The sequence below is a fragment of the Pipra filicauda genome, unplaced genomic scaffold (assembly GCF_003945595.2).
Source record: "Pipra filicauda isolate LSUMZ 115617 unplaced genomic scaffold, ASM394559v2 scaffold49_size4853605_pilon, whole genome shotgun sequence".
In the NCBI taxonomy this organism is placed as follows: domain Eukaryota; kingdom Metazoa; phylum Chordata; class Aves; order Passeriformes; family Pipridae; genus Pipra; species Pipra filicauda.
In genome coordinates, this window is record NW_024104642.1 from 1750460 (window position 1) to 1777883 (window position 27424).

The 27424-nt window shown below is 39.5% G+C and overlaps 2 protein-coding genes across 4 annotated transcripts in view; one reads left to right on the plus strand and one right to left on the minus strand.

Moving 5' to 3' along the window:
* The window catches only part of LOC114002376 (E3 ubiquitin-protein ligase RNF144B), a 91186-nt gene extending 84865 nt beyond the window's left edge, over positions 1–6321 (minus strand). The window contains exon 1 of one of the 3 annotated variants that reach the window (XM_039386670.1): positions 6008–6321. The gene's annotated coding sequence lies outside the window, so the exon portion shown is untranslated. Of the gene's footprint in view, positions 1–1556; positions 1845–6007 lie in introns of those variants that run through there. The other 2 variants (XM_027748290.2, XM_027748293.2) reach the window with 2 other exon arrangements.
* Positions 6322–7159: 838 nt separating this feature from the next.
* DEK (DEK proto-oncogene) lies at positions 7160–26086 on the plus strand. Its single transcript, XM_027748289.2, has 11 exons — positions 7160–7369; positions 9070–9222; positions 11310–11411; positions 11922–12031; positions 13959–14053; positions 15920–16040; positions 17105–17287; positions 19591–19723; positions 22041–22189; positions 23467–23535; positions 24494–26086. The coding sequence occupies exons 2-11, from the start codon at positions 9081–9083 to the stop codon at positions 24503–24505; spliced, it is 1116 nt and encodes a 371-aa protein (XP_027604090.1). The 5' UTR covers positions 7160–7369; positions 9070–9080; the 3' UTR covers positions 24506–26086.
* The last annotated feature ends 1338 nt before the right edge of the window (positions 26087–27424 follow it).

Consider the following 27424-nt stretch of genomic DNA (forward strand, 5'->3'; position numbering starts at 1 on the left):
AAATTTCCTATATTTAAATTGTGTCTATTTCAAAATGTCATTGCTGGAATTCTTTTAAGATTTTTTTTTAACTTTAAAAGTCTTTCTCATCTCGACTTTGCATGTCTATTTATGTGTGTACACATAAAATAGTTTTCCTAAAGCTGTTAGTTCTGTCATATCAGAATTTCCTCTAAAAAAGTCATCAGAACTGAAAGCTTGCAGCCTTTAGCCACACAAAACAACACTGTGGTTTCTTGCCTCTACTAAAAACATGCGTTACAACTATACTTCCAATTCTGCAAGTCCTATTAAAGTGATGAATCAATTAAACTGTGCATTATCCAACTTGCATACAAATCCTGTATTAAGAGTTTGACTCGAGCTGACAAAAGTCAAAAAATACAACAGAAGCTATCAAAAAAATTCAGGATCCAATTATAGTCAGGTAAATCTAGAGTAAGAGCTCTGAAACAAATAAAGTTACCATGGTATAAAGTTTGAAGTAACTGGGAACAGAATTTGCTCACCTGGCATTTACTCACTTCACTAAACCTAAAGCCCTGAAAGGGTCAAACAATGAATAACTACATAATTTGTGAGAAGAAATGCCTAGAGACCCAGGATACAGAGGTGAAATGAGGATAGGTGGTTTGCTTCCATACTGAACTTTCTGGATTTTGTTAGTCTAAGCCAGACCATGGATATTGCTTTAATAAGCCATGAATATTTTCCATGTAAAATTACATTCATTTAAAAATAAGACGTGATTCATGCAGAATTCACATGGCAGACCCTGGAATTTTAGAGCGGACTGAATATTACAGCCAGATGTATAAACCTTTAAACAACTTCAGCTGGGATTTCTTTTTCCATATAATAAAAGTAATTGTTTCAAGTAAGGACTGTGAACACTTGGATACTTTAATATTTCTTTCTGTATCTAGTTTGTGTATTCCATAGTAAATACTAAGGACTTGAATCTGAAAAGTGCTAAGATTAGTCATAGTAGTAGTCTCTTCAAGGATGCTTTTGTAGAGTTGCGCTTGCACCTCACATGTGGCAAAGCACACCTAAAGAAAAAGGATGTGGACAATAACTTAAAACACCTGTCAAAATTACAGAGAGCATATGCTTGAATGAATGTTATCGAGAAAAAAAAGAAACCTTAATTAGGCTGCAGAATATTACTTGTAAGTATGCAAAATGAAACCAGCACCAAATGCCTTTACCACGTTATGTTAGCCCTGGACCAAAACCACATTCAGAAGCTCCCATTCGAGAGGACTCACAGGCAAATCCCAAAGCTAAGTTCAGTTAAACTTAAAAAGTTTTTGCAGAAGATAATGCAATGAACACACGCCCGGAGCCAGCAATCGCTTGCTGTTCACCTGGAAGGCGGGGGTGAAGAAGCTCGCCCGCCCTACTTCGGGAGGAGGAGGAGGAGGGAAGCGGGCTCAGCTCTCTTCCTCGCTCTGGCAGGTGCCCGTCAGTGTCCACCCGGGCCCCCGAGGAAACGCGAGCGGCCTCTCGGGACGGGGAGTGCGGGGCAGCCGCCGCCGAACGCCGCTCCTTACCTTTGCCTAGCGGCGATGTCCTCCCGGTTGCGGGTCGAGCGGGACTGCGGGGGCGGTATCCCGCGGGAAGGCTGCCGGGGAGCTGCTCCGAGCCTCCCGTCCACACGTCCGCGTCCTCCTTCCCTCGCTGCTCTTCTCCCTCCCCGTCCCGCATCTGCCTCCGGCCGCGAGGGCCGCCGGCACCCCCTGCGCGGCCGCCGCGGGCGGGGAGCGGAGGGACCGGGGCTGTTCCGTGCGCCGAGGCCGCCGCCGCCGGCGGTCCCTGGCGTCCAGCTGCAGGCGGCGCTGCCGCCGCCTCCCACAAAGGGCAAATTCATCTTCCACGTCCCGAGAGCGGCGGCGGAAGGGCTCCGTGCCGAGTGGGTCCCACGGCTACCGGGCGGCTGCGGGGGGAGGATCTCTCTCGGTTAAAAAAAAAAAAAAAAAAAAAAAAAAAGCCTCTTGTGTTCTGGAAAATGTCGAATTATATCGTGCCAGGACGACAACTTATGCCAAGATCACCTTAAATTATTAGAAAGCGACAGTGTTCTGCTTTTCCTAGTCTTCGGTTCTTCGGTGGGGCTTTTGAAACAGAGGTTGTTGCTACCTACACGCAACGCGTGTGGAATTCACAGGCGTGTGGAATTCATCAAGCTTTGTAGCCCAGCTGGATGATGTTCTAAGTACAAACTCTCCCTAGTAGAAGGTAGCGATACCCCGGCAATGTTTTCCATTTACAATGGGTTTAAAAATGTGTAATTGTACATGACAGACTGTTCCAAAACCTATAGACCTGTCAAGCAGAAATTCACAGACTCGAACCTTTAAGGCGTAAATGAATTGACAGTGTTTCTTTTTCTAAAGTGTGAGTTACATAACGTTTGCATAGCTCACTGGCACATACACGCACTATTCATTGCAAAGCTCTCCCAAGGTAGCGGGAGGCCAGGAGTGAACATTCACCACAGGTTAGATTCTGTCCTTGCCGTACTTCGCTACAGAAACAATCCTGCGAACAGTTCTCCGTAGAGACAAGCATGTGAAACCCCGAGGGGAGAGCGCTTTTACCATCCCGCTCCTCGGTGTCAGCAGAGGGATGCAGGAGCGTTTTACAGGGCTGTTGCCTGCGGGAGCTACAGTCATCTGTGTAGAGTTCCCAGGCTCTTCCTGGAGATCTAAATACTGGATCTAGCTAGCACTAGATCTAAGCATTTCATAAAATGCGTAACAGACATGAGTGCTTTGACTGAACATACAGTTGTAGGTGTTACCACTCAAAGAAAGCTGTAATTCTCAAACCATGCAGAGTAAGATTTGACTTCATGGTAAGTAGAAGGTTAACAGAAATCCCAAGGTGGAGCTCAGTCTGACAACACAACAGCGTTGTCATTCACACACAGATGGAAAACGTAACTTTATATACTGTTTTGATTCGTTATCTATCTCTGATGGTTTTTATTACTTTACAATTTTGTTGAATTTTGCATATACTTATACTGAATCATGGCACATATAGGGATTTCCAAAACATAGTGAAACTGTTTAGATTTATTCATATCAATTACACATTTCATGTTTGAGAGTATTTGTACTTATAGGCATAACTTTTTAAGCTTCTTAGGGGTAAGACAGAGATGACAAGTGTGGATGATGCAATAGCCTGCTAATGCTGAAACACTTAGATGGGATATGAAAAGGGGAATGAATGCAGGATTTCAGAAGTCAGCAGGACCCTCTTAGGAAACATTTCACTAATCAGTTGCTCTTATCAGTCAACAAATGTAAAATATCTTGCACAAAGATGCAGTGGAACACTTGGAGATACTCAGCTTATGTTATTCATCACACCATAACTTAACTGCATACTGCTCAGTTTTCAAGTTTCTCTTGTCTTGGAAATTGTATTAATTAGCTCGTTTATCAGTTCATATTTAGATTCCTGCTTTCAGTAGCAATTAAATAACCCTTAGATTCAAAAGCCACATTCTGCTTCTAGTGTTAATAAAGATGTACATGGCATTTACACAGGACTTTTCTCAGTATTTCATAGACTAGGCAGTTTGACATTTCTAGGAAACATGTTGTCGCATGACTGTTACAGAGAAACTGGAGTGCCTACGTGCATATTTATAAGACTCATACAAGAACACAAAACAACACTACCTACATTACTTAAAAGTAGCATCCCATCATGTGTTGTTCTGGTATTTTACTCTATGGATGAAATTCCTAATGAGAGGTACTTAGTATCTACTTTCATGAAGGACACCTTCTCTGCAGACCACAGATGACTTTTTCTGTAGTTTTGCCCACAGCAGATCTGCTGTTTTCTGCATTGATGGCGGGACACTGCAGTAACCAGTCACTTTGGAAACAAATGCAAACCTGGGGTACTTTGTATACTCTGGAAAGCCTACACATCTGTTTCCAAAACCTTCTCATAGACTGTAGTAAGCTCTACACCAAGAGCCAATAAACATTGCTTGCTAATACAAGCTGCTTTGAACTAACTGAAAAGAGTTGTTTATATTAGTTAATAGTGGCGGGTAACTGCGTTTAAAACTGCACTGCCTGGTGCACTCCAGTATACAATACAAGCTTGTAATGTATCTTCAAACATGCCAGCTGCTTCTTTTTACAGCACCTTCAAACCGTTTTCAACATTTAATTCTATTGAGCTATGATGTCTAAGAAACATACCCTTTGATATCTAAAAGTGAGCCCTAAGTTCCTCCAGGATAACTATGTTTTATGGAACTGGTGTTTCCAGATGGAGCTAGCTGCCAAAACTATGAGTGTCCTTAACATTAGGATTCTGGCAGTCGAAGAGCAGCCTCTCTGTGATGGAATAAGAAGAGCAGGCTGTAGGAAGCAGCTCTTGCACGAACATTTAAGAACCTCTTAGAATGACTTACCCCTTTGCAATTTGTCCTTCTTCCAGGACCAAGGTTTTTAAGTTGCATTTAGAACCCTTCACTACACTGTCTAATCACTTTAGATAATTTTAACATTTTATACCAATATAATTGTCTCATCCAGGTCTTTCATCTCGCAGGTGAGATTGTATCATTAAGTTAACTTCATCTGACTGGGAGAAGAAAAGGCAGAAATATAGGTGTTGATACAATGAAGCACCCCAAAGCAGTATATTGAGAATGAGCATTCTTACTCATAGTCAAAGTGAGAAGATAAACCAGTTTGAATTTGTTTCCTTGAATTTAATGATTTCCCTTTGAAACATATCTGATTTTTTTTTTCAAATTGGTCCCCTCCTTCTCTCAAATTCTAGCTTTGCTGATTTTTTCCGAAAGTCTTTTTAATCCATATTGTCTCAGTCTTGTCTGGGAGATGCAACAACCAATTATTAAACTGTTGACAGCATACTGAAACTACTCCATAAACTTGTAAATCATAAAGATACTATGAAAGGCAGAGAAGGTTTCAAAAACCAAACTCGGAAGTTAGTTACCACAGCTGTTGAAGTTCTGCCAGAAGAAACCTGTGACAAAATGAAATTTACTTGTATGGAATATACCAGTTTCTAAAATAATGGATTCAGTCTATGTTTGAGGGTCTGTCTGCTACTAATGTGGTATGCCTTCATTAAAAGGATCAACAAAACCATTATCTTCTATTTCTCCTCAAGATGCAGATACTAGTCTAATGTGTAGAATATTAACATAGGTAATACAACTAGGTAAAGCATCTCCATTAGGTAAATACATCCCTCGTTACAAAATGACAGTCTAATTTATCATCACAACCTGAAGCCTTTGGATGTCTTCTGTCATGATTCTGAACTAATTCAAACCTATTCATCTTACGGGAAATAGTGTGTTGTATTCAAACATCTGTGTTCTGCCATTTGTGTAGCCCATGGCTCAATGATATTTTTGTCTCCTTATTGTGTGTTAACAAGAAGCTTCTTTAATTATGTATTGTTGGCAAATAATTTACATTTTCCCTTTTAAAACGACCACCATCTGTGATTGCACCAGCCTTAAAATAGCTTTAAAATAAGGAATCCGCATCTCTCTTGCCTAAATTGGGTGGTGATTAATATATGCTCCCCAGACATTTCTTTTTTACACAGTATATGAATTGTAGTATTTCCTAATACCTCTGGAACTGGTTGCCCAGAGAAGTCGCGGATCCTTGGGAAGTGTTTGAGGCCAGGTTGGATGGGGCTTTGAGCAACCTGGTCTAGTGGAAGGTGGCCCTGCTTACAGGCGGGGGTGTTGGAACTAGATGACTTTTATGGCCCCTTGCGTCCCAAGTCATTCTATGATTCCATGATTCTAAGTATTTTGTAGTATTTGTGTCACACATATTTTCTAGTTTTACTACCAATTCTACAGGACTATGCTTTACACTCTTCTAAGATTAAAAATTCCCAGGAGCGTGACACTCTTTCCACTTCTTCTCTTTTACTACCCCTTTACCTGATCCCTGCCAAAGTAAGAGCCACATACCTAGAGCTCTTCACACCAGCCAAGAACCTGCTGACGGTACAACACAGCTTTGGGACAAATTATCAGCACTGCCTAGTTCGGGCTGCTTTCCTCTGACGTATTGTCCGAGTACTCCTGACTCCTGCTGCAGGCATGTGAGCCCAGCCTGGCCTCCTCTCAGGTTCGAAGATTAGGTCTTAAGTCTTAAACTCGGGGTACAGTAGGAGAGGAACTGGGCCTCGGCTCTCTCGGGGCCTCCCGCGACTCCTACATTTTGCAGGAATAAGGAGGAGAGCTCACCCCTCAGCCCTTGTTTCGGAGCCCGTTTCGCGCCGTTGGCCGCAACCCCTGAGCCCGCCCCGGCCGTTAAAGCCCGGCGGGACTGCCCAGCCCTTCCTTCACCCCGCCCGGGCAGGACCGCAGGGATGCGGTCGGGATCCCATGCGCGGTGGGGAACGGGAGCTTTGCACCAGCCCCCGCGGGGCGGAGCCGCGGCGGAGGGAAAAGGGAGCAAGCGGCCGGGATGTCACGCTCCCGTGAATTGTTAAACTTCGGCGTGCGTAAAGCGTAGTAATGTAGAACGGGTGGGAAAACTAGGAAATATATTTGACACAAATAGTACAAAATACTTAAAATCACGTAATGGTTTGGGTTGGAAGGGACCTTAAACATCACCTAGTTCCAACGCTCCTGCCGCGGGCAGGGACACCTTCCACTAGATCAGGTTGCCCAGAGCCCTATCCAAACTGGCCTGGAGCACTTCCAGGGATGGGGTATCCACAGTTTCTCTGGGCAACCTGTTCCAGAGGTGTTAGGAAATGCTATCCTGCGTACAGAAAGAAAGTCTGGGGAGTGCATATTAATCACAGCCTAATTTAGGCAAGAGAGGTGCAGATTCCTTACTTTAAAGCCTTTCCTAAAGCCGGTGTAATCACAGACGGCGGTCGTTTTGAAAGCCAAAACATAACGTTCCCCCATTCCCCCCGCTTCCCTCAGCGGGGGGGCGGGCCGGGCGCCGCACGCGACCTGACGTCAGCGCGGGCGGGCGCGCCGTCACGCGCGCCCTCCCGAGCCCTCCCCGGCCCTGCCCGCGCCGGCCGGGCCGCGCGCGCTGATTGGCCGCCGCCTTCCCGCTTCCTCCGCGCCGCCCGAGAACCCGCCATTTTGAAAACCTTGTTGATTCCGGGAGGGAGGGAGCGAGCGAGGGAAGGAGAGGGAGAGAGTGCCCGGCGGCCGCGGGGCTGAGCCGCGGCGGGGGTGCGTGTGTGTGTCGCTGCGCCCGGACCCGCCCCGTCCGCCGGGAGCTGCCGCCTCCTGCTGCTGCTGCCGCCGCCGCCGCATCCGCGCCCGAGGAAGGAGCCGGGAGCCGCGGCTCGATCCGAGGTGGGTCCCGCCGCCATGGCCGTAACGGCGCCCGAGAGCGGTCCCGCCTCGCCGCGCCCGGGCCGGGCGGGGACGGGTTGTGACGAGGGGCAGTGGAACGCGGCCGCCGCGCCGCCGGGCTCCCATCCCGCCCTGGGGACACGCCGTGTGTGCGGGGCGTTGGTCGCCGCGGCCACCTCCCGGCCCGGCCCCCGCCCCGGGTGTCTCTTGGGCGCTGCGCTGTCCTGCGGCGGGAGCGGGCGGAGCGGTCCCGATCGGGGAGGCGATGGAGCCTTGTCCGCCGGGCGCTGCCCACAGCCTGCGCTTCTCCCTGGCCTCCAGATTGCAGGTCGGGAAAGGGGGTACAGGCGGCGAGTCCCCGTCTAAAAAGTCCCAGGCGAGGGTGAGGGACCCTCTCCCGGCCAAAAGTATTCCCGAGTTGAGTCTTCCTAAAGGTGGATCCCAGAGCCCTTTTTCTCTGAGCAAGCTGTTCTTATGAACCCAGGTGATAAAAAGCTGGAAAGTCTCTAACTTGCCTATTCCTCCGCTGCTCCCGTTGAAAGGGGAGGGAAAAACGGCTTGTAGTGCTTCCCATGCTTTTACACTCGTGCCTTCAAGTAAAATTCAGACTGTAATGTCGTGAAAATGACTTCTATGTGTTAAATGAAATATTGGTAGTAATACCTTGAATGGGTTTTTTTTCCTCCAGTGATTTAGCAAAGAGCAGGAAACTACTTTTCCCCTTACTATTGGTAATAAATATTAACTTGCACTTTCTGTCACTTGGAGCACTGCTGCTCTCTGCCACCTGCTAGTACTGCAGATAAGCAGTTGATTTAAATGTTATTTATTGAACCTGACCTCTTGCAGATAATATTGGCTTTAACATCGGAAGAAGAAAATGCTTAATCGTGTGATACTTTTCCACATGTGCTTACAGCATCATTTGTGTATTTTGTTCCAGACCTAAACAGTGAAAATTTTTGAAAGCTGGAGTTTTTCTAAAATGAATCATATGATTATCTTCCTTTACTAGATAGACATTTTCTCTTAGCATGGCAATGGTACATGCAAAATTAAGATATTTTAAAGTTAACATTTAAGTCACTTAAAATGCTAAGAAAAGACTCTTAAGTATGTTAAGTATGAAGCATTTATTATTTTCTGTTATAGATCTTCAAATTAAAACCAAAAAGCATTTTCATGCCCTAAGATGCAGCAGCTGTCTGAATTATGAATGCAGTGTTAATTCTTTTTCTGTATTGCTTGCAACTTTCTTTTTTTTATCACTTTTCTGTTCCCATTTCGCATCTAAATATGTAACCTGTTTAAGTCACTAGGAAACTTGCATGCACAGTTAATCAGGAATAAGTGCAGGGTGCACTAAAATAGCGATATCTTAAAACACTGCAGTTTTTAATAGATAACAGTATCAACTGCTTTGAGTGGGTGTTTCCGAGTGCTTCACAAACAGCTTGTGTGCGAAAAAAATTATAACCTTTTAGAGTGTTCTTAACTGGACTAGTTGGAGAATAGACGGCACCTTCTCCTGAAAAATTTTCTGTATTGTGTGTATGCAGAACATTCTAGTGATAAGAGAACGTGAACAATCATAGTACATTGTTTCTACTGCACAAGGAGATTATTTTAAAAAGCAAGATTCCTGTATTTTTCATGTATATTGCTATATTGGTGATGGTTTTCCTGACTGCTTTTTACAGAACCATACACCATGTCTTCTGTTGATTCCTCAAAAGAAGATACGATGTCACCAGAAAAAACGGATGAGAAACAACCTGAAACTGAAAACAAAGCTGAGGAAAGTGATGAAGATGAAGAAGAGGAAGAAGAGGAGGAGGAAGAAGAAGAAAAGGGTGCTTGTTTTTCCATTGAATAAGTTCTCCTTTATTAAATGCCAAGCTGCTGAATGCAGTCTCCTGTGATCTTGGCTAATTGTACAATTATTGAGATCCCATGGTACACCTGTCTCATGGGTCATAATAGCTTCCCAGTAGACTGTAGCAGGAAACACTAGAAATGGTGATGCTGATTTATCTCAAGAAAGATTGAAGGAATTGCCAGCATCCTGGGTTTCTACACTAGGGTTGTTTTGTTGTTCTATAAATTTTTCAATCATTATAGGAGGTAGTATCCTTTATCAAATTATTTTTTGCCAGTAACACTCTGAAGTGATCCATGTTTGCAAAAGAGAAGCTTATGAATGTGCAGTACTTTTGGAAACAATACAGATGTCTTTGCTTAACTACAGTTATTAATTTTCTGGGTACCCAAATGTCATTATATTGGAGAGGCAGAAATTTCATTAGACCAATTTTATCAGTAAAAATTGTGGCAATATGAGAAGATGAGCAAAGCAGGTATTGTGTTGTGGTACGTAATTGAAGAGGGTAGTCAAGGAGTACAAAACATGATAAAGGAACTACTGTGCAAAAATGTTAATTTCTATTGTGAAGTCTCCAGGCATCTGTTTTGCAAATGAAAGCATTCATGGAAATAGAACTGCAGTATGGCACGGTGAAAACCAAGTCACTGATGGTCTTGGATTCTTGAAAGAGAACAAGTTGGTCTCTAGGAAAGGTAGTGGAAAGAAAACAGATTATGGCTGTTTGGAAAATAATAGAGTAATCAGAATTAGATTTTTAGTAACAATTTTTCTTTTGTACACACAAGTATGTTTTGCTTTGTTTTTGGCAGACATATACCAGTTTTGATTGTGTTCATACAGGTTTGAAGCTGCTTTCAGATGTTAAAGCCAGGGCAACCCATCTGTTTAGTGCTAAGGATAGTTTGATTTGAGGTGAAGTATTTTAGGATGAAATGTTTAGGCAAAGCTTTAGGTGTTTCTCCTAAAGTGGTATCATTGAAGTAATGATGTGCAATGTATACTAAACATATTCATTAGTAAGCAGTACCAGAATTATTGGGAATAATATTCTTGTAGTATTTGTGATACTCATATTGTGCCATGAAGTGCTTCACAGCGTAGACATGCACTTGTGCTTCTGCCTCTCCTACTGATGTCTGTGGTTCTTCCAGTCCAGTAGTGGGAAAAGAATTTGTCTGCAGGCATCCTGGACTCTCCTTTTGCCCATCTGGTGGCATTATTCTTCTCAGGAGTGCTACATGTGGAGCTGTGCACCGTCCAAGAAGGAGACTATGCAAACAGTGTCCCTTCTGTACCTCAAAAAGGCCATGAAGGGAGAGAACGATGGGTTTCTGAAAATGCTGTATCCTCCATTTGGGTGGATGTGAGGGAAATTCACCCCCACTTCCAATGGGGTGAATTTCCTTTTAGGAAATACCTAGTCTGTGGAGAATTGGCTAGCAGAACAAGGGTATATGGATATAGCTAAAGCTATGGACAAGCTGTTAGAGTATAGAACACGGCTTGCCTAGGCCGTGAGAAAATCTGAGATAGCAAAGCTACAGTGTCTTTGTGCCTGCTAGTTGGCTGGTAAACAGGTCGTTGTGATTAGCAAAACAAAAGCAACTGAGAGCCACCTGTGTCAACATAAGAAAGGAGTAAGAGGCGGAATCAACATTTAAGCCAGAGCCAATAATGAGCTTAGCTTTTGCAATATGTATGAGCTAATTATAAAGCATATATTAAGCTGTTAGCAGTGATCAATAAACGAAGCTTGTTGATTCTCATATTGAGGGTCTCTTTCTTCCCTCGTCGTGACACTAGTCTTGTCTTACACATACCTTAGGTTGGATACAGGATTGTGGTTAAGAACTAGAGACTTCCTGTTATGTATATGTGGCTCCATAGAATCACGTTGATTTATTAGCCAAGGTCTGAAAGCGTCAGAGCACTTGCTTATATCCTCATCCCTTTTTGGTTTGTCATTTCAAAGATTGAGTGTCGTGTTGCCTGTCTCTGCAGTCAAATCTGCTCATGCAATGAGAAATAGTGTTTTAAGGAAGCTGTCTTTTGCAGAGAAGAGTCTCATCGTTGAAGGAAAAAGGGAGAAGAAGAAGGTCGACCGGCTGACCATGCAAGTGTCCTCACTGCAGAAGGAACCTTTTACAATTACACCAGGTGAGCTTGACCTCTCGCATAAGAATGGTGGGTGTTGGGAATGATAATGAAACCTCTAAAAAGATCAAATTATTAATCTGTTGTAGATGAGACCTACCTTAAGAGTCATGATCCATTTTAAAATAATTAGGCTACTATAATTGTATGAAAAGCCTCTTTTATTTTGTGGCATCAATTTAAACTGTAAAAGTTACACGATATTTAAACTTACTTAGGATAGGTAAGTACCTTTAGTACCTCACCAGCAACAACAAAAGCAGGAGCAGCTAGAATAGAAAGAAATGCCAAATCCTTGTACCCTGATCTAGGTACTATCAAGTAAGGAAGGTAAAGAGCCTGTCAGAATGACTAAGTGATAGGAAGAGGCCTGCTTAATGTTTGACCTATTATAATATCTCATTCTATTATGAAGTAACATCTTTGCTTCTTTAAAAAACAGATATTTAAAGTTATAAACACATAGGTAGATATGAATGTAATGCATAACATAATTGATTTTAATTGTTTCAGGAAAAGGACAAAAACTGTGTGAAATTGAAAGGATACAGTTCTTTCTGAGCAAAAAGAAGACAGATGAACTAAGGAACCTGCACAAACTCCTCTACAATAGGCCAGGCACTGTAAGAACTTCAATCTTGTGTATCTATTAATTCTCATGAATAGCAAAAATGTTTGTAGTGTAGTTTTTTACGTTTACATGTCAGTCATTTATTACAAACTTAAAAAATTAATATTGCAGGACGAGTTAAGCCCATAATTTTTTTAACTCCTATAAACTACTCTTCCTGTAAAAGTCCTATGGCAAGGTGCTATTGTAAGTCTGCTCAAATGGAGATTTTTAAAAAATTTTACTTTTTTTAATGGGGATGGTTTATCTTATAGGGTCGAGTCGGAAATAATTTGTGGTTCACATGCTAAAAGCTGCTGACATGCAGATGACAGTCAAAATATTCCACATAGTTATTCTGCTCAATGTAGCTTTTTCTTAGTACTTTCTTAGTACTTCTATTTCTTTTATATTTGAAAACTGTTAGTGAGTTTAGTACATTGCTGCTTATGTAGTCATTTTCTCCTTTTATTAGCACAAAGCAGTAGAATGTAAAATTACATTATATATAAAATCCTAATAGTGATTTTTTTCACGTTTATGTAAGAGAATTAAAATATTACTTAAAAATGGATATGGCCCCTTTTGTGTTTAAGGATGAAACTTAAAGAAAATATAATAGCAAATCTGTCTTGGAGCCCTTTATGTATCACTGGTTGTGCCTTAAATTTCAGAGTAAATATGACCCATTTTCATTGCTAATGGAGGTAAAATGAATACAATGAAATTAAGGCAGGTTAAATTTCAATATTTATATATATATATATTTACTATAATTATTGGAATTTGTTTTTAATATCTTTGTGTATTTTGGAGACTTGAACAGCTAGCCCAGAACACAGAAACTGAAAAGTACTAGTACAGATGCATGCTAGCTATAATATCTCAGATCACTGCTTCAAATGTAATGCTTGTTTAAATGGCAAAGAAAGACTTGTTGCCTCAAGTATTCAGAAAAAGAATATATCAGTATGGTTTCATTCAAAACTATATTTAATCAAAATGTATTTGGGACTAAGAGTGCTGTGTAATATAGCAAAGGTCAGATCTTGTCTTCTATGTAAATTCTTGTATGTGCTTTGGATTGTAATTAACATTTTTAATACAACATACCAATACTGCAAACATACCGAATCTGCAAATTTTCTCAAGGTGCTGGGCAAAGCTCTTTGGAAAAGGAGCTCAGCTTTGGTAAAATTATAAACTCATGGAGAAACAGCAGGAACAAAATTTGTAGGAGTATTGGAGTGAGTTCAAATTATTCTTGGTAGTGTTAAAATGACTTCAGAAAATTGAAAGATTTGGGGTTATTCTTTAATGTCTTTTATTTGGTAAAAGGAGATGAAGTGAAAACAAAGAACTTAAATATGTTTGGAATCTTGATAGGAGCAATTTTCCCATTATAAAGGCTGTTGCAATTAAAGTTCAGTCCGGTTCAGACGTCAGGTGTAATGGTAGAAGTTGTAAATTGGGTGTAAATACAAAAACTGGTCCTGCTAAATAAAAGGTTCAAAAATGGTCCTATGCAGGACTTCAGAAAAGCTAGTAAGCAAATTAGAGAATAAAAAAATAAAATTCACTATTTTATAACAAATTACATGATTAAAAGCGTGCAACAGGCTTCATATGATCGAAGTTTTCCAAACCTGTAAATAATCATGCAGTACATTCTGAACAAGCCTGAAATGGCAGGTGACTTTATCTAGTGAGTTATTAAAAGTAATTAAAAGTACCAAGATCACACAAAGTCAGTCATTGCAGTTTGTCTGTCATGAGATAATTAAAGGCATAGTCCATGTAAGTTGTAACAATGTAACTTTTTGTCAACAGAAAGCTAAATGCTAGAAGAGATTTTTCATGTACGAAAAGTTTAAAACATTTCATTTAATTACATTTGTTAACTTTGTGCAATGGAAAGTAATCTGTGTGTTCTGTTCTAGGTTGCATCCCTAAAGAAGAATGTGGGCCAGTTCAGTGGGTTCCCGTTTGAAAAAGGAAGTGACCAATACAAAAAGAAGGAAGAAATGTTAAAAAAGTAAAGATCTCTTTTGATACTTAACATAGCTTGACTAATACTATACACTTTTTTTTTCCAGAATTTTGCTTAAAATTAAATTGAGTGACTCTACGATTTTTTTCTGAGTTCATTTTAATCACACAAACTGGTCTCTTAAGACAGCTTGAAATGTATTAAATAGTGAACATTTAATTCACAATTCCCACATTCCTGGCTTTAGCTATTGCATGCTAACTAGCATTCTTCTGCCAAGTGAGAGGAAAACGTTATTTCCGCAGGGCAAGCATAGTCTTGTGAATACATTGTACTCTATTCATGGTACAAAGTTGCATCGTTCTATGCATCAAAACCTTCCTCTTTCAAAATCAAAGCCATTTCTGCTTATATATTAAACATATTAGAATTGCTGTAGCAACTAGTCTAAGAAACTTTTTTTTTTCTGTTTTACTGTCTCCCTTCGTAAACTGCTTCTCCATTAACAGGAGGAACTACTATAACCTAGTTTTGACTGGATTGAAAGGGTTTAAAAATGCCCCTGTTGTAAAACATGAAAGAACTAATAAAACATCTACAATGTTACAAATTTACAAATGATTACATTTACAATATTTACAAATTTACAAGTCTACAATGTGTACATTTGATTTTAAAATGCTTTTTTTCTTAATGCCTCTTTGTTGATAGTAGGAAGGCTTCCAGAATTTGGAATTTGCAAATTTTTCTTCCTTATATATGCAGTTTTCCAAGAGTAGGGTTTGTCAAATACATAGGAATCTACAAGACAAACTCTGTCTCCTGATGGGAGTTTTGACTGTTTCCCACTGGCTTAATTGGATGATGGATAATTGAATAATTCCCCTTAACTACACAAGGTCACAAAATAATTGCGCACTTTTTTTCCCATATTTTCCATATGAAACAACTGCTAGTTTAGCTTTGTTACCCTTCAGCAAATATTCTGAAACCTGGTTGCATTGTCACTCTTACATCAAGGTATATCAAGCCCTGTGTGCTTGCATTACTTTGCTCAATGCCGCTGCTGTTCGTATCTGCGTGTGGAACACTGCTGATTAGTCTGGTAATTTGTTCTGACTATGTGGTTGATTTCTGCCCACACTGTACACTTGCATGTCGTTGTACTTTAACAGCATCGAACAAGATGAGCAAAGGTCAACATTTTTTTTACAGAATCTTACCATTCAGGTTATAAATTACAAAGAATGAGTGTTGAGGTTGCTGTGTGGGTTAGAGTTCTTGGATTTTGTTAAGTCAAAACTACTTGCTTTGGAAGTTACTGACTCAAAACTTGTGTGCGCTTGTTTATTCCACACTTGAACTGCATCTTAATAGTTCACTATAATTGCTATTACCTGCAGATCTACCTTCAAAGCATTAAAATTAAGAAAGATTCTTTTGGAGTAAAAGGGGTGGATATCAGAGTTTCTCTTAATGTTCTGTCTTCATCAGATACCTCTGTAAGGGGGTAAGGAACCAGAGAAAATAAAGGGAGACTCCCTGCCCCCTTAAAGTTCCAGTATTGTACACACTGGATTTATTTTCTAGAATTGATTTTTTTTCCTATTATAGTAGATTAGGAGAGATTCTACGGAAGGTACTTTTTTTTTTCCACTAAGATTTTATAACATTGTGTTTTATATCCTATTTTACAGACATATGGATTTGAGAAATTTTTTTTATTTGGCCTTATATAACATGATGGTGATTCTTTGCTTAGCTATAAATAAGACTGGAAGTGTAGTTAACTGTGTATATATATTTTCAGGTTGCAGACACAAACCAGACAGCAGCTTCTAGCAGTCAAATGTTGACTGTTTAGGATGTGATACTGAATCTTTTTTTCTTTTCTCTTTTTTTTTCCCCCAGATTTAGAAATGCGATGTTGAAAAGTATCTGCGAAGTTCTTGACTTAGAAAGATCAGGAGTTAATAGTGAGCTCATAACCAGAATATTAAACTTCTTAATGCATCCAAAATCTTCAGGCAAGGTGAGATGCAGGTTGTTACGCTTGCTTTTATAGCTCTGTTCCAATGGAAAATGTATCTGTCTCTATTGTTATTTGCCAGTTACTAGTGGTGATACAATTACTGCTCTGAGTTACTGAAGTGGGAATGTCTTCTTGAAAGAGAGTAGCTCTGCTACTGCAGGCATCCATAATGGGGTGGGGACTGTATATTTACATGCAGATGTACCCATTATACACAGCACACCGAAGTGTATGAGGTCAACACATGAAGCTAATTAAGATATCCAGCCCTAAATACGCTAAGTAGCTTCTGCTCTGTGGGTGAATGGAGTAGAATAGACATGATATGAAAGGACAAGAAAATAAACTGACAGATGTTACCTGCGTATGCTACATTTGGACATCATAAATGGAATTTTTTGCAAGGCTAGGAAAACTTGATTTAGCAAGTATATGCTAGTGCACTATATTCAGCTGCCAAGACTACTAAATTCTGTTGTTAATCTTCTTGGACTTTCAGTTTTTAATCTAGAAGTAATACTTAAATAGTTGCTTTGTTGCTTAGAAAATTAAATTTATTCCCAGCAAACACTGGTAAGCGATGTGAATAAGGAGTCTCCATGCTGCTTTAGGGACACAGGTACTGAGTGACAGCAAAATGCAGTTTGTCATAAGACATGACAGAATTCCTGCCTTTAAATCTTCTGAGTTGTCAGCTGATTTGTTACCAGAAGTAAAAGCTTGCTTTTATGGGTTGGGAGCGCACAGATAGAACAATCTAGAAGGAACCTTTTACCTTTCTTGCTTCCCTTCCCTAAACCTCAGCCTTTGAAGATCTGTATGCTTAGGGAAGGGGTGCGCTTAGCTTAGAACTGAAATTTCTTTTTGCGCAGCTCCATCTCCATAGTGAATGTCTCCTTACTGCAAAATGTTATGGCTTAAGTGTAATACATAAAACAGTCCTGGGTTTTGTTAAGAGACCTTTATATTTGTTTGCCATTCTTTCATGTGAGTTGAAAGAATTTATGTTTTTGAAATTCACTTTTGAATTCCTACTTGAATGACACTCATCTCTTGTCTCTCAGCCATTGCCAAAGTCAAAAAAAACACCAAGCAAAGGTGGCAAAAAAGAGCGCAGTAGCTCTGGAACAGCAAGAAAAGCAAAACGCACCAAGTGCCCTGAGATCTTGTCAGATGAATCCAGTAGTGAAGAAGATGAAAAGAAGGAAAAGGATGACTCTTCAGAAGAAAAAGAAAGTGAAGATGAGGTAACAAGGAGTTTTGTTTGGTTTTCAACACAAGGCTTAAAACATTTTTCATTATGTTGTTGTTATCAATTGGTAATTCTTGGAACATGCAGAGTTGGGGAGTAAGTGATATTTAACTGAATGAATGGTTTGAAAGAAAAGAGAACATATCTGCAATTTATAAGAGGTTTTCATAATTTCTTAGTGTGTTGAAGTTAGAGAATCAGTTAGATAAAGGGAAAAGGTTCTGATTCCTGGGGGTGTGTATGCACCTTATAAAACTGTTCACTATGTGCCATTCTGAGGCAGCCAGGATTTCTACAATAATTGATTGCATTGCTTGTATCATCTTGTCATGACTACTATAATTTCATAAAAATTTCCAATGTCTCTCCCTCTGTCTGTCACATCGGGTCCCATCTGTCTATCGTTTCTGTCTGTCTGTCTATCTATCTTTTTCCTTTTTTTGCTACCTGGGAATTCAGATTTGATATTTTGAATTCAGTTGGTGTCCCTGACCTACCTGACTGCATTTGGTTTGGATCATGGTTCCATATTTCTCCTGGATTTTATTTCCTAACCTCTTTTCAGCTTCTATGTTTTAGATCACAAAGATAAAGTAAGCAACATAGTAATCAGCCTTAGAAACATCCCTGCAATCTCTGAAGTGTTCTCATCTCACTGTATTTTCTCTTTTCTTTGAAGCTTTTTGTGTACTAGGAGAGAAACATCAAATCATGGAATAGTTTGGGTTGGAAGGGACCTTTAAAGGTCATCTAGTCCAGTCCTTCTGCAATGAGCAGGGACATCATCAACTGAGTCAGATTGTTCAGAGCCCCGTGGAACCTAGCCTGGAATATATCCAGGCATGGGGCATCCACTACCTCTCTGGGCAACTTGTTCCAGTGTTTCATCATACTCATCATAAAAAATTTTTTCCTTATATCTAATACAAATTGTTCCTCCTTCTGTTTAAAACTGTTGCCCCTTGTCCTGCTGCAAAAGGCCTTTCTAAAAAGTCTGTTCCTATCTTTCTTACAGATCTGCTTTAGGTACCTGAAGGCTGCTATAAGGTCTCCCTGGAGCCTTCTCTCTTCCAGTCTGAACAAGCCCAATTCTCTCAGCTTCTCCTTGTAGGAGAGGTGTTCTGTTCCTAATCAGAAATTAGATGAACCCCATTCATTCCCTTTCAGCCCAGTAGTTATTCACAGCATAGACACAAAGTGTGGAGAACCAGTACAAGTCTGCAGCTGAGTTACTGTCCAAATGCCTGAAGCCTGGGAAAAAAGACATTAAAAGAAGTTACAGGCTCCATTTTAACCTGCATTTTGACTTAGATTAAACTGTCTTTCCAGCCTTAATCAGACCCCTGCAACAAGCAGCAATTAGTCAACTGTTGGTGTCCAAGAAAAATTTTATGTAAGCTTTGGCTGTAATGTAAGACCAGTATTTACTTGGGTTACATTCTGTCTGTTCCAATGAAGTGTGACGGGCTGTTAAATCAATAGTCTGAGCTATAGAAAATAGTAACCAAAATCTTTTGTTGGAAGGCCCTTTATGTAACTTTAACAGTTTGTTTTGCCAGGGGTATTTTAATATGTGTTCGTTTTAACGTAAAAAGATAGTTCAAGGAAGTGCCCTATGTCTCCATGAAACAAATTTAATTCTTAGTGTGCGCTTTTCTTTACCCATAAATGGAAAATTGAAAGAGGGTTGAAATACTAAAAGTTGACATATTTCTTCATCTCTTCCAGAAGACAGTGTTTCTGCTGTGAAGAGAGGAATGTCTGTTTCAGAGGCAGGAGTTGCCTTTTAGAAAATTCTTCAAGAATTCAGTTAGTTAAAGAAAAAAAAAATCCCAAACCCCCAAACAAAATTCTGACAAACAAAAAGACCTAACAGTAAACCCCGTTGATATAAGTGGGTCATCTTTGCTTTCTTTCTGAAGGTAGGGGTTAGATATGTCTGCGAGGTAATAGCTGAATGGACTGAAGTCTTTAGAAGCTGAAGTCGACATGCATCGAGTAAAAGCTTAATTATGACAAAAACACTGGTCTGTCAAATTAGTTTGAATATAGGACACAGTGAAATGGAAAATGTGTACAGCTTTAAGATTGCAGCATTTTTTAGGGTTATGACAGCTTTTAATATACTACAGGTGGAAGGGTGTAGGCAGTATATTTGCTTTTCTGCATCAGCTCTGTAGTATTCTTAGGCATGGAGTGGCTGGAGTAAACTGCCCTCAGAGTGGACAATTTTCCTTTGTGGAAAAGAGGTATGAATAAAAACCATCATTTGAATTTTCTCATTTTTTTTCTTCACAGCCCCCTAGGAAAGCATCTAAAAGAGAAAAATCTAAAAAGGTGACTTCCAAAACCAAGAAAGCTGTGAAGAGTGCGAATGTCAAGAAGGCAGACAGCAGCACCACTAAGAAAAATCAAAACAGTTCTAGAAAAGGTAAATGCTCTAAATCTTTCATCATACCTTGTCTTGTAGTTTAACGGTCATGCTTATTAGAAAGGAAGCTTTTGCACCTAATTGTGAAAAGAAAATGGATTTTGGTGAATTGTTGGCTTGCTACTTGATGTTTCTTTCCTTGAAACGTTAATTAAAAAAAAGTTCTTGGTTTGGGAATACTTCATGTAATTTCTGCTGTGTACATATGTATATAGTTTTTATTTGCATATAAACTGAAAGTATCAGCCTAGATCTCCATTCTGCTGGGTGAAAAAATTCTGTTGGGGCCTCTATGGTGGCTTCATGCAAATCTTGTAATTGATCCAGTGGTGTATATCCCACTCTGTGTGTCTTTGGTTCAGCAGCTTGATGTGGGTTTTTTGTTAACAGAGATATGGTTTCTTCGTGTATCCCCTTGCTATTGATTTTCTCATATCTCACAATATGCACTGAAGTTACACAAACATCGAGTTTCTTAACAGCTCTATAAAGATTCCATAGCAGTGTGTGTAGGGACAGTGGTGTCTTTCTAAGCAGTTTTGCAGAAAAGGACCTGGGCAGGGGCAGATGGTCCTCGCAGAACAATGAGTTGAGCCCAGTTCAGCAGTGTGCCCTTCTGATAAGGAACACTGACAGCACTCGGGGCTCCTTGAGCAAGTGTGGAGCCAACAGGCTGAGGGAAGGGACTGTTCGCCCTGTACAGAACTTAGTGTGCCCAACTTGGCAGCACTGTGTCCAGCTTTGGGCTCCCTGGGGCAAGGCAGGCATGGACACTGTGGAGTGAGTCCAGTGGAGGGCCACCAAGATGACAAGGGGGCTGGAGCACAGGGTAGAGGAGGGAAGGCAGAGAGAGCTGGGCTTGTTCAGCCTGAAAAAGAGATCCATGAAGGGGGATCGTACTGCAGGGTGCAACTACCAAATGGGAGAGTATGGGGAAGGCAGAGCCAGGCTCTGCTTGGAGGTGCACAATGAGAGGACAGGAGACACAAGCTGCCACCAGGGAAACTGCAGTTATTTGTTAGGGGAAGAAAAACTTCACCACCTTGAGGGTGGTCACACACAGAAATGGGGCCTGGAGGAGCTGTGGAATCCCTGTTGTTGGAGATATTCAGAACTCAACCTGGCAGGGCCCTGAGCAACCAGTTCTGAGTTGGCCCTGTTCCAAGTAAAGGTTTAAACCAGGTGACCTCTAGGGGTACATTCCCACCTTAAATTGTCTGACCGTCCATGAGATAGCGGCCAAGTCTCTGTCACAATTGTAGTATGAGTTATTGATGCAGTGTATATCCATACTGCAAACATACTTCATTTAATGCCAGCATTGGCATATATATGACATAGCACAAGCATCAGTTCAGATTAATTACCCTTCTTGTCAGGGTATTGCGAAAAGGCTGTTAGGCAAAGAATTATGGTAAATTTCTTTCATAGCTTTGTTTCTCAGCAGAGTAAACTGGCCTGTACTGACATCAGTGTATTTTCAGTTTGGCTGCTGAATATGGCTCTCTGTGTTTTGTATACACCTTATTTTGTCATCAGTATATGTATATTTATACACAAATGCTACCTGTGTATTTTTCATATAAGTTATGCAATATATTCATAATTTCTTATTTATTCCTCCTGCATTTCTGTTTTGAGTGTATGCTTGCAGTACAAAAATCAAAATGTTAAGTAAGTCTTTCTGTAAGCTCATTATTGAGTTTGTTTGGCATTTGCTCTGAATTTTGTCCTATTGGCAGTAGAGAAACTGAGTGGATGTTGGAGCCATTCAGTCTAATTCTTTTTCTGCTGGAAAAGACTGTAGGAATATCCTGTGACCTTTCGCTTAACTTCGTTTATGAAGTTCTCTTCTTTTGTTCTCATGGTGTTTCTAATAGCATGTTCAGTAATACAGCATTACAAAATTGTGTAATGCACAACACTGCTGGGGGGGATAAAAGAAATCCAAACTCCTTTTTAAAGCAAATAAGTACTTTTTATTTTTTTAGGACCATAATACCTCAATTAGAATTGTTGTAATAGGCTTTTTTGTTTAGTTTGATAGATTAAATTTATCAATCCCATACTTTTTAGAGTACTTATTGATCTGTAAACTGATAGTTTATCAACGACTATGCCAATTCGTAAACAAATGTAGTACTGAAGTACTGATAGCATTAGCTTTGTTTTTAAATGGATGATCTGGCAAGATGTCTGTTGCAAGGGAGAACATCTGCATCAGAAGCTTGTGGGAAGTTCTGATGGCTTCTGTTTTGATGGAAGAAAGCAGAGAAATTGAAAACCTATCACAATTCCAATTGTTCTTCATATTTAGAAAGTGAGTCTGAAGACAGTTCAGATGATGAACCTTTAATTAAAAAACTGAAGAAACCACCCACAGATGAAGAAGTGAAGGAAACTGTCAAGAACTTGTTGGCCAATGCAAACTTGGAGGAGGTCACAATGAAACAAATTTGCAAGGAGGTAAGCAAATATGATTTCTCAGTCTGTCTTTAGGCAGTGTATTGTTTGTGAACTGACTTTTATTATAATTTCAGATGGAGGCTTGTATTCTGCATCATGGTTCAGAAACTAAGTAGTTTTGCATTGATTTACTTATTTGCTAACAGCTGCAATGAGAGCTTTAATCTTAAGGTATACAACACTGATACAAACTTTAGAAAGGAAATATCCAAAGAAAAATTAGCTACATGGAAAGTAGCAGTATTACCTCCAAAAAAACTGCCACATTTCTCAGTGAAAATATTTGAGATGTTGAGACAGTGGAGCAGCTTGCTGCTGTCTACAGAGGAGGGCTGTGTCCTGCTCTCTGTACATTTCTGCTGCCCACCTTGCTCTCATTCTTCGTATGTCCTCTTTGAGTCTGTTCAGCTGCCATCTGTCAGCAAAAATTGAATAGTTCTCAGCTGAGTTAGTGAGTTGGATCAGTTCTGCAAGAAATCCGTTATTTGCCAGGACAGGTAGGAACCATGTGACCAGAGAAGGGAAAGGTGGGAAAAGTGACCAAAACAGAGAAAATGCATTTACCTTAATATTTTCTGCAGTCAGTTAGCTCACATGTTTGGGTTTCCTGGTACCAAGAAGCAGTCTTGAGAAAGTTAAACCAGAAATTATTCTTATGAGAAAATTGCATGTTTATATTCTGTACAAATTTTTGTCGTGTTTATAGTAATTCTAGAAGTCTGAAATTTGGTATAGTGTAATGAAATGCCCTCTGTTGGCATCTGTTTTTTGTTCGGTTAGTCCTCTAGCATCCTGTTAACCAAAGAATAGCTGTAGAATAGCACTCAAATATGCTGACTATTCTTTTAGTCTCTTGAAAGGATAACAATTCTACTTATTATCAGATCCCAAGGCTTACTTATTTTTTATTAACTGTTTAGCTTCCCACACTAATGTAGGGATATCTGACTACTTAGAGAGCACTTAAAACAAAGCTCAGAGAATTCTTACTTGTGTGACATGGCAAGCTAGGCATTTCAGTTTGTTGGTGTGAAAAATTACAGTACCAGTTTAGTCAGTGACCAAATATAAAACAATACGTGTATTTAAATATTTATGTGGTCAAAATAAGGACAGGAAAATAAGCCTGTCTCTTTCCGTAGCTAACAGAGGGTGTTTTGGCTGTTGTAATACTAGAAGTACACACATCAGTTTTTTCCCTAATTTCATTTAAGCTCCTTCTATTCGTACAATGCATTGAATGAAAGTAATTTGAGGTTTGTTTTTACTTTTTATAGGTCTATGAAAAATATCCTACTTATGATTTATCTGACAGAAAAGACTTCATTAAAAAAACAGTCAAAGAGGTAAAGACTTTATCATTTAGAAAATGTTCTGGGTTGGGTTTTTTTAATTCAGCCTATTAACAACTGGCCTGGCATCTTGTTACACTAATTTTAATAGCCTCCTGTATAATATTGAAAGTTTAGTGCTCTGCTAAAACCTAAACCTTTGATTTTTGGTTTTGGGGTGGTTTTTTCCCTTTTGTATCCCTCTTTAAAAAACACAATTGCTTCATACTCTATTTTCTTAGCATGCTACTACTACTCTTGTGAATTTTTTGGTAAGCAGAACTAAAATTAAAGTATCGTTATTTTTGATAACTATTACTCTGAAAGCTATGAGTTTGCTTTAAATTACAATCTTGGTTGCAAAATGCACTCTTAATTCGTGCACCAGCCACATACATTCATACATAACAATGCAGGAGGTTGTACAGGCTCTGCAAGACCTGTAAGTTAAGGCAAAAGGGACAGATAGCTTTTCTCTCTGTCTGTGCTCCTGGCAAGATCAGTTATACTGATCTTGCCTTTGAGTTTGCTTTGCTGAAGATTAGGCATTATCTACTGCATTCATGACACAGGGTTTACTGTCCAATCTGTGGTTGGTAATTTGTAAGAAAAAATGTGCTTACTTTTGCTTGCCCTAAAACTAAAAGTGGAACTGTAAAAGTGAGGCTCGCTTAGAGAAGTTAATAAAGTAACTTTTTCTTTTTCCTGTGGGTTCATTTGCAGATGTTGATATATGGCTATCTAGAATAGATAGCCATATGGGATGTCTATGGGATGTGTATACATGTGTCACTATCATGAGAGAGCAATTTGTCTGCTGTAGGGATGTTCTTGGGTTTTTTGTGATAGCAAAAGCAGAGTGTGTTTTCTTGATAGTTTAATACAAAAGGAGAGGTTGTATGTAATTGGATTGACAGAAAGGAGGAAACTAATACACTTCTACACTAATACACTAATACACTTCTCTTTTCAGTTGATCTCATGATCTGATTTGACCGTGGGCAATGAAGATTCCTGGTTTAATGTTCCCATGGATTTGAAGATCTGATAGGCACCAGCAAAAAGAATGTGTCTTACCCTCACGGTATTTAGTCAGAGCTAATTCTGCTGATCTAATGTTAAGAGTGTTAATGTAAATTGCTTTGTGTATCTTTTTTTTCTTTTTAAACAGAACTGCATTTGATGCAATTTTTAGTTGAACATACTTAAGTTTCATGCATGGCAGTAAATGTTCCCTTTTTTATAGTTTTGTACATTTTGAATTGCGTTGTATAACTAGATTCATTAGAAGCCATCATAGCTTTTTAGTGTGGATTACTAGCTTGCAGGAGACTTTAAAATCAAGTAAGATGAAAGCTGCTTATCTACATGTTTACATGCAGAGACTGGAATATTGCAGTATTGGTTGCAAAGATATTCTGAATACATATTCATTCTGAAAATAACAAGAGTTAATCACATGTTAATCTCTTATATTCTGATACATTCTACAGGTGCAGAATTATTCTGAATATAGATTACAGTCTTGCATGTGTAGGCATTGAGAGAACTATCAAAGCGTGGTAACTAATTGGCATATAGATGTTATTTTTGTACTTTCAAAAGGCTTTTTGTTGTGTATATAAAGTTATTTTAAGTTTCTTTGTGCAAATCAATTTTTTAATCTTGTTGTCTTTGAATTTGTGACATGAAATGTCAATGTTCAGCAGTGAGGCGTTGATGGAAAGTGGTATGCAGAAGTTTCATGACATTACAAATGAGCCGAGGTTTCACCATGTTTGTCCCATCTTACCTTGTACAGAAACTAAACTGTAATTTTATACCTGTAGTTTAACTTTGTACAAAGCCTACAGACATTGTTTCAGTGTCTTGGATGTAATAAATAAAATCCCTCCAAAGCTGATAGGAAAATTTCTAAAGTTCACTTCGCAAAAAATCTTCTACGTTAGCATCTTGACTTGGTGACCCAGCATCTCAGAAGTGGGTATCCGAAATGTACAGCTGGGAGGCTTGACAGCTTTGGAAATCCACAATGGGGCTTCCAAATCAGACAGCGCTGATGTATATATGCGTGGTTAACCTCTCCTCTGTATGGGAAGGCTTTTCTGAACCTGAGCCTTGGTGCCTCAACATGGACAATGGTACTTTTAAGCCTGCAGTCTTGAACTTTGGTTGGCAGCTTTTAGGATTGAAGTGAACTCATTGCATAAGTTTTTATTGTTTAGGTTTTCTCTCCTCTACACCTTGTTGCTAATATGGGAAGTCCTACACTTAAAATCATGAAACTAATAGTTGTCGAAATGTGGGCTGCCATTAACACCACGAGCACAGACTCCCTCTGACTAGTATTGCTGGAAAGACAAAGTGTATTTTTCTGAATTTTGTTATTGTACAGTTGAGAAATAAGGATTCATAAATGATCTAAAATTCTGAAATTGTTCAGCCAGTTAGACTGTTCATCTTCACAGACTTCTGAATTTCTTTATGTGTAATCATTTATAATAAGGCTGAATGTAACGGGGATTTTTTGTATTCAATAAATGACTTTCACAAAAATGTAAATCAATTTTGATCTTATATTTGCTTACATGTATAGTAAAAAAAAAACCCAAACCTGTACATAAACAAGGTTGTTTGTCTTCATCTCATCTGCTAGAAACTATTGGCTTCTCTGCTTGGAAGATAATACTGGTGAAATGTATGTCCTTGCACCAGGATAATAAGAGTTTGATCAACGTCTTCTGTGAGGTTGATCTTGGTTTGGTTTGGTTTTTTGCTGTTTGTTTTTCTCTGAACTGTCTTAGCAGAAAGAACACTTTTTCATTTGCAATTAAAAACATCAAAAACTTCCAAGTCATGCTTAAGAGCAGGAAGTTACTTGTTTTAAGTTTTGTTGGATTTTCAGATTGATATTTTACAAATACTTGAACTGCCTTTTGATTTTAATGTAAATATACTAGCCATTTTTAATTATGTGGGTCAGGAAGTGTCTTTAAGATGAGCAACTCCCAAGTATAAACTTTTTTTTAATAGTGTAAATTCTACTGAAACTTACAAAGGGATAGCGTACTTCTGTTTATGCCACTTTGGAATTGCACAGATGGAATGGGAATGAACTTGACATCCTTTAAATGCTTTGTTTAAATCTCTTAACAACTCAATATAGTCCTCAACAGAGAAGAAATGTGAGCTGTTTTCCTGATAATACATACCAGTCTGGATGCAGCTGATACAAGATTCCAGTTCTTTCTGCAACTGGGAGAAAGGATGCAAGACAATACTAAAAGGTAAATAAAATGCCCTGCTTATCCTGATTCTATTGAATTAGAAACACAGATTATTAAGGATTTAAATCCTGTAAAAAGAGGTTGATAAAAAAATAGAAATGGGTTAACTGGATAAAAGGTAACTGAATAAACAGTTATACTTCTTCAGGCATACACCTTCCAGATGCTTAAGGTAATGTCCTCACCATTGACTAACAAAAATAGTCCCAACATCTTGATTTGATTGCTTACAGCACAATTCCTACAATCCAGTGTATTGGTTCCTCTGTTTAGTTAAGTCTTTGGTATTCAGTATTTTAGTTGGTGACCTGCAAACCCACATAAGTTAACCTGAATGACTTGCTGATACAAGGAGCTGTTCTTAGGAGCGAGCTTGACCTTTGAGGTAACAGCGTATGGGCCCTGTAGGATAAGGAAGATAGAGAGAATGAGGGGAGGAGAGAGAAAGATCAGAAATTTTGAGTGAAGAGAGGTTACATGTCTTTAGGAGCTATGTGGTAACCCATGGTATATACTGCTCAGGCTTGTCTAACCAAGATGAAATTAGGAAGACACAACTTTAAGTGCCATCCCACTTTTGTCCAGAAGCTCTGGACTAACAGCCCTCTTGTACCTGA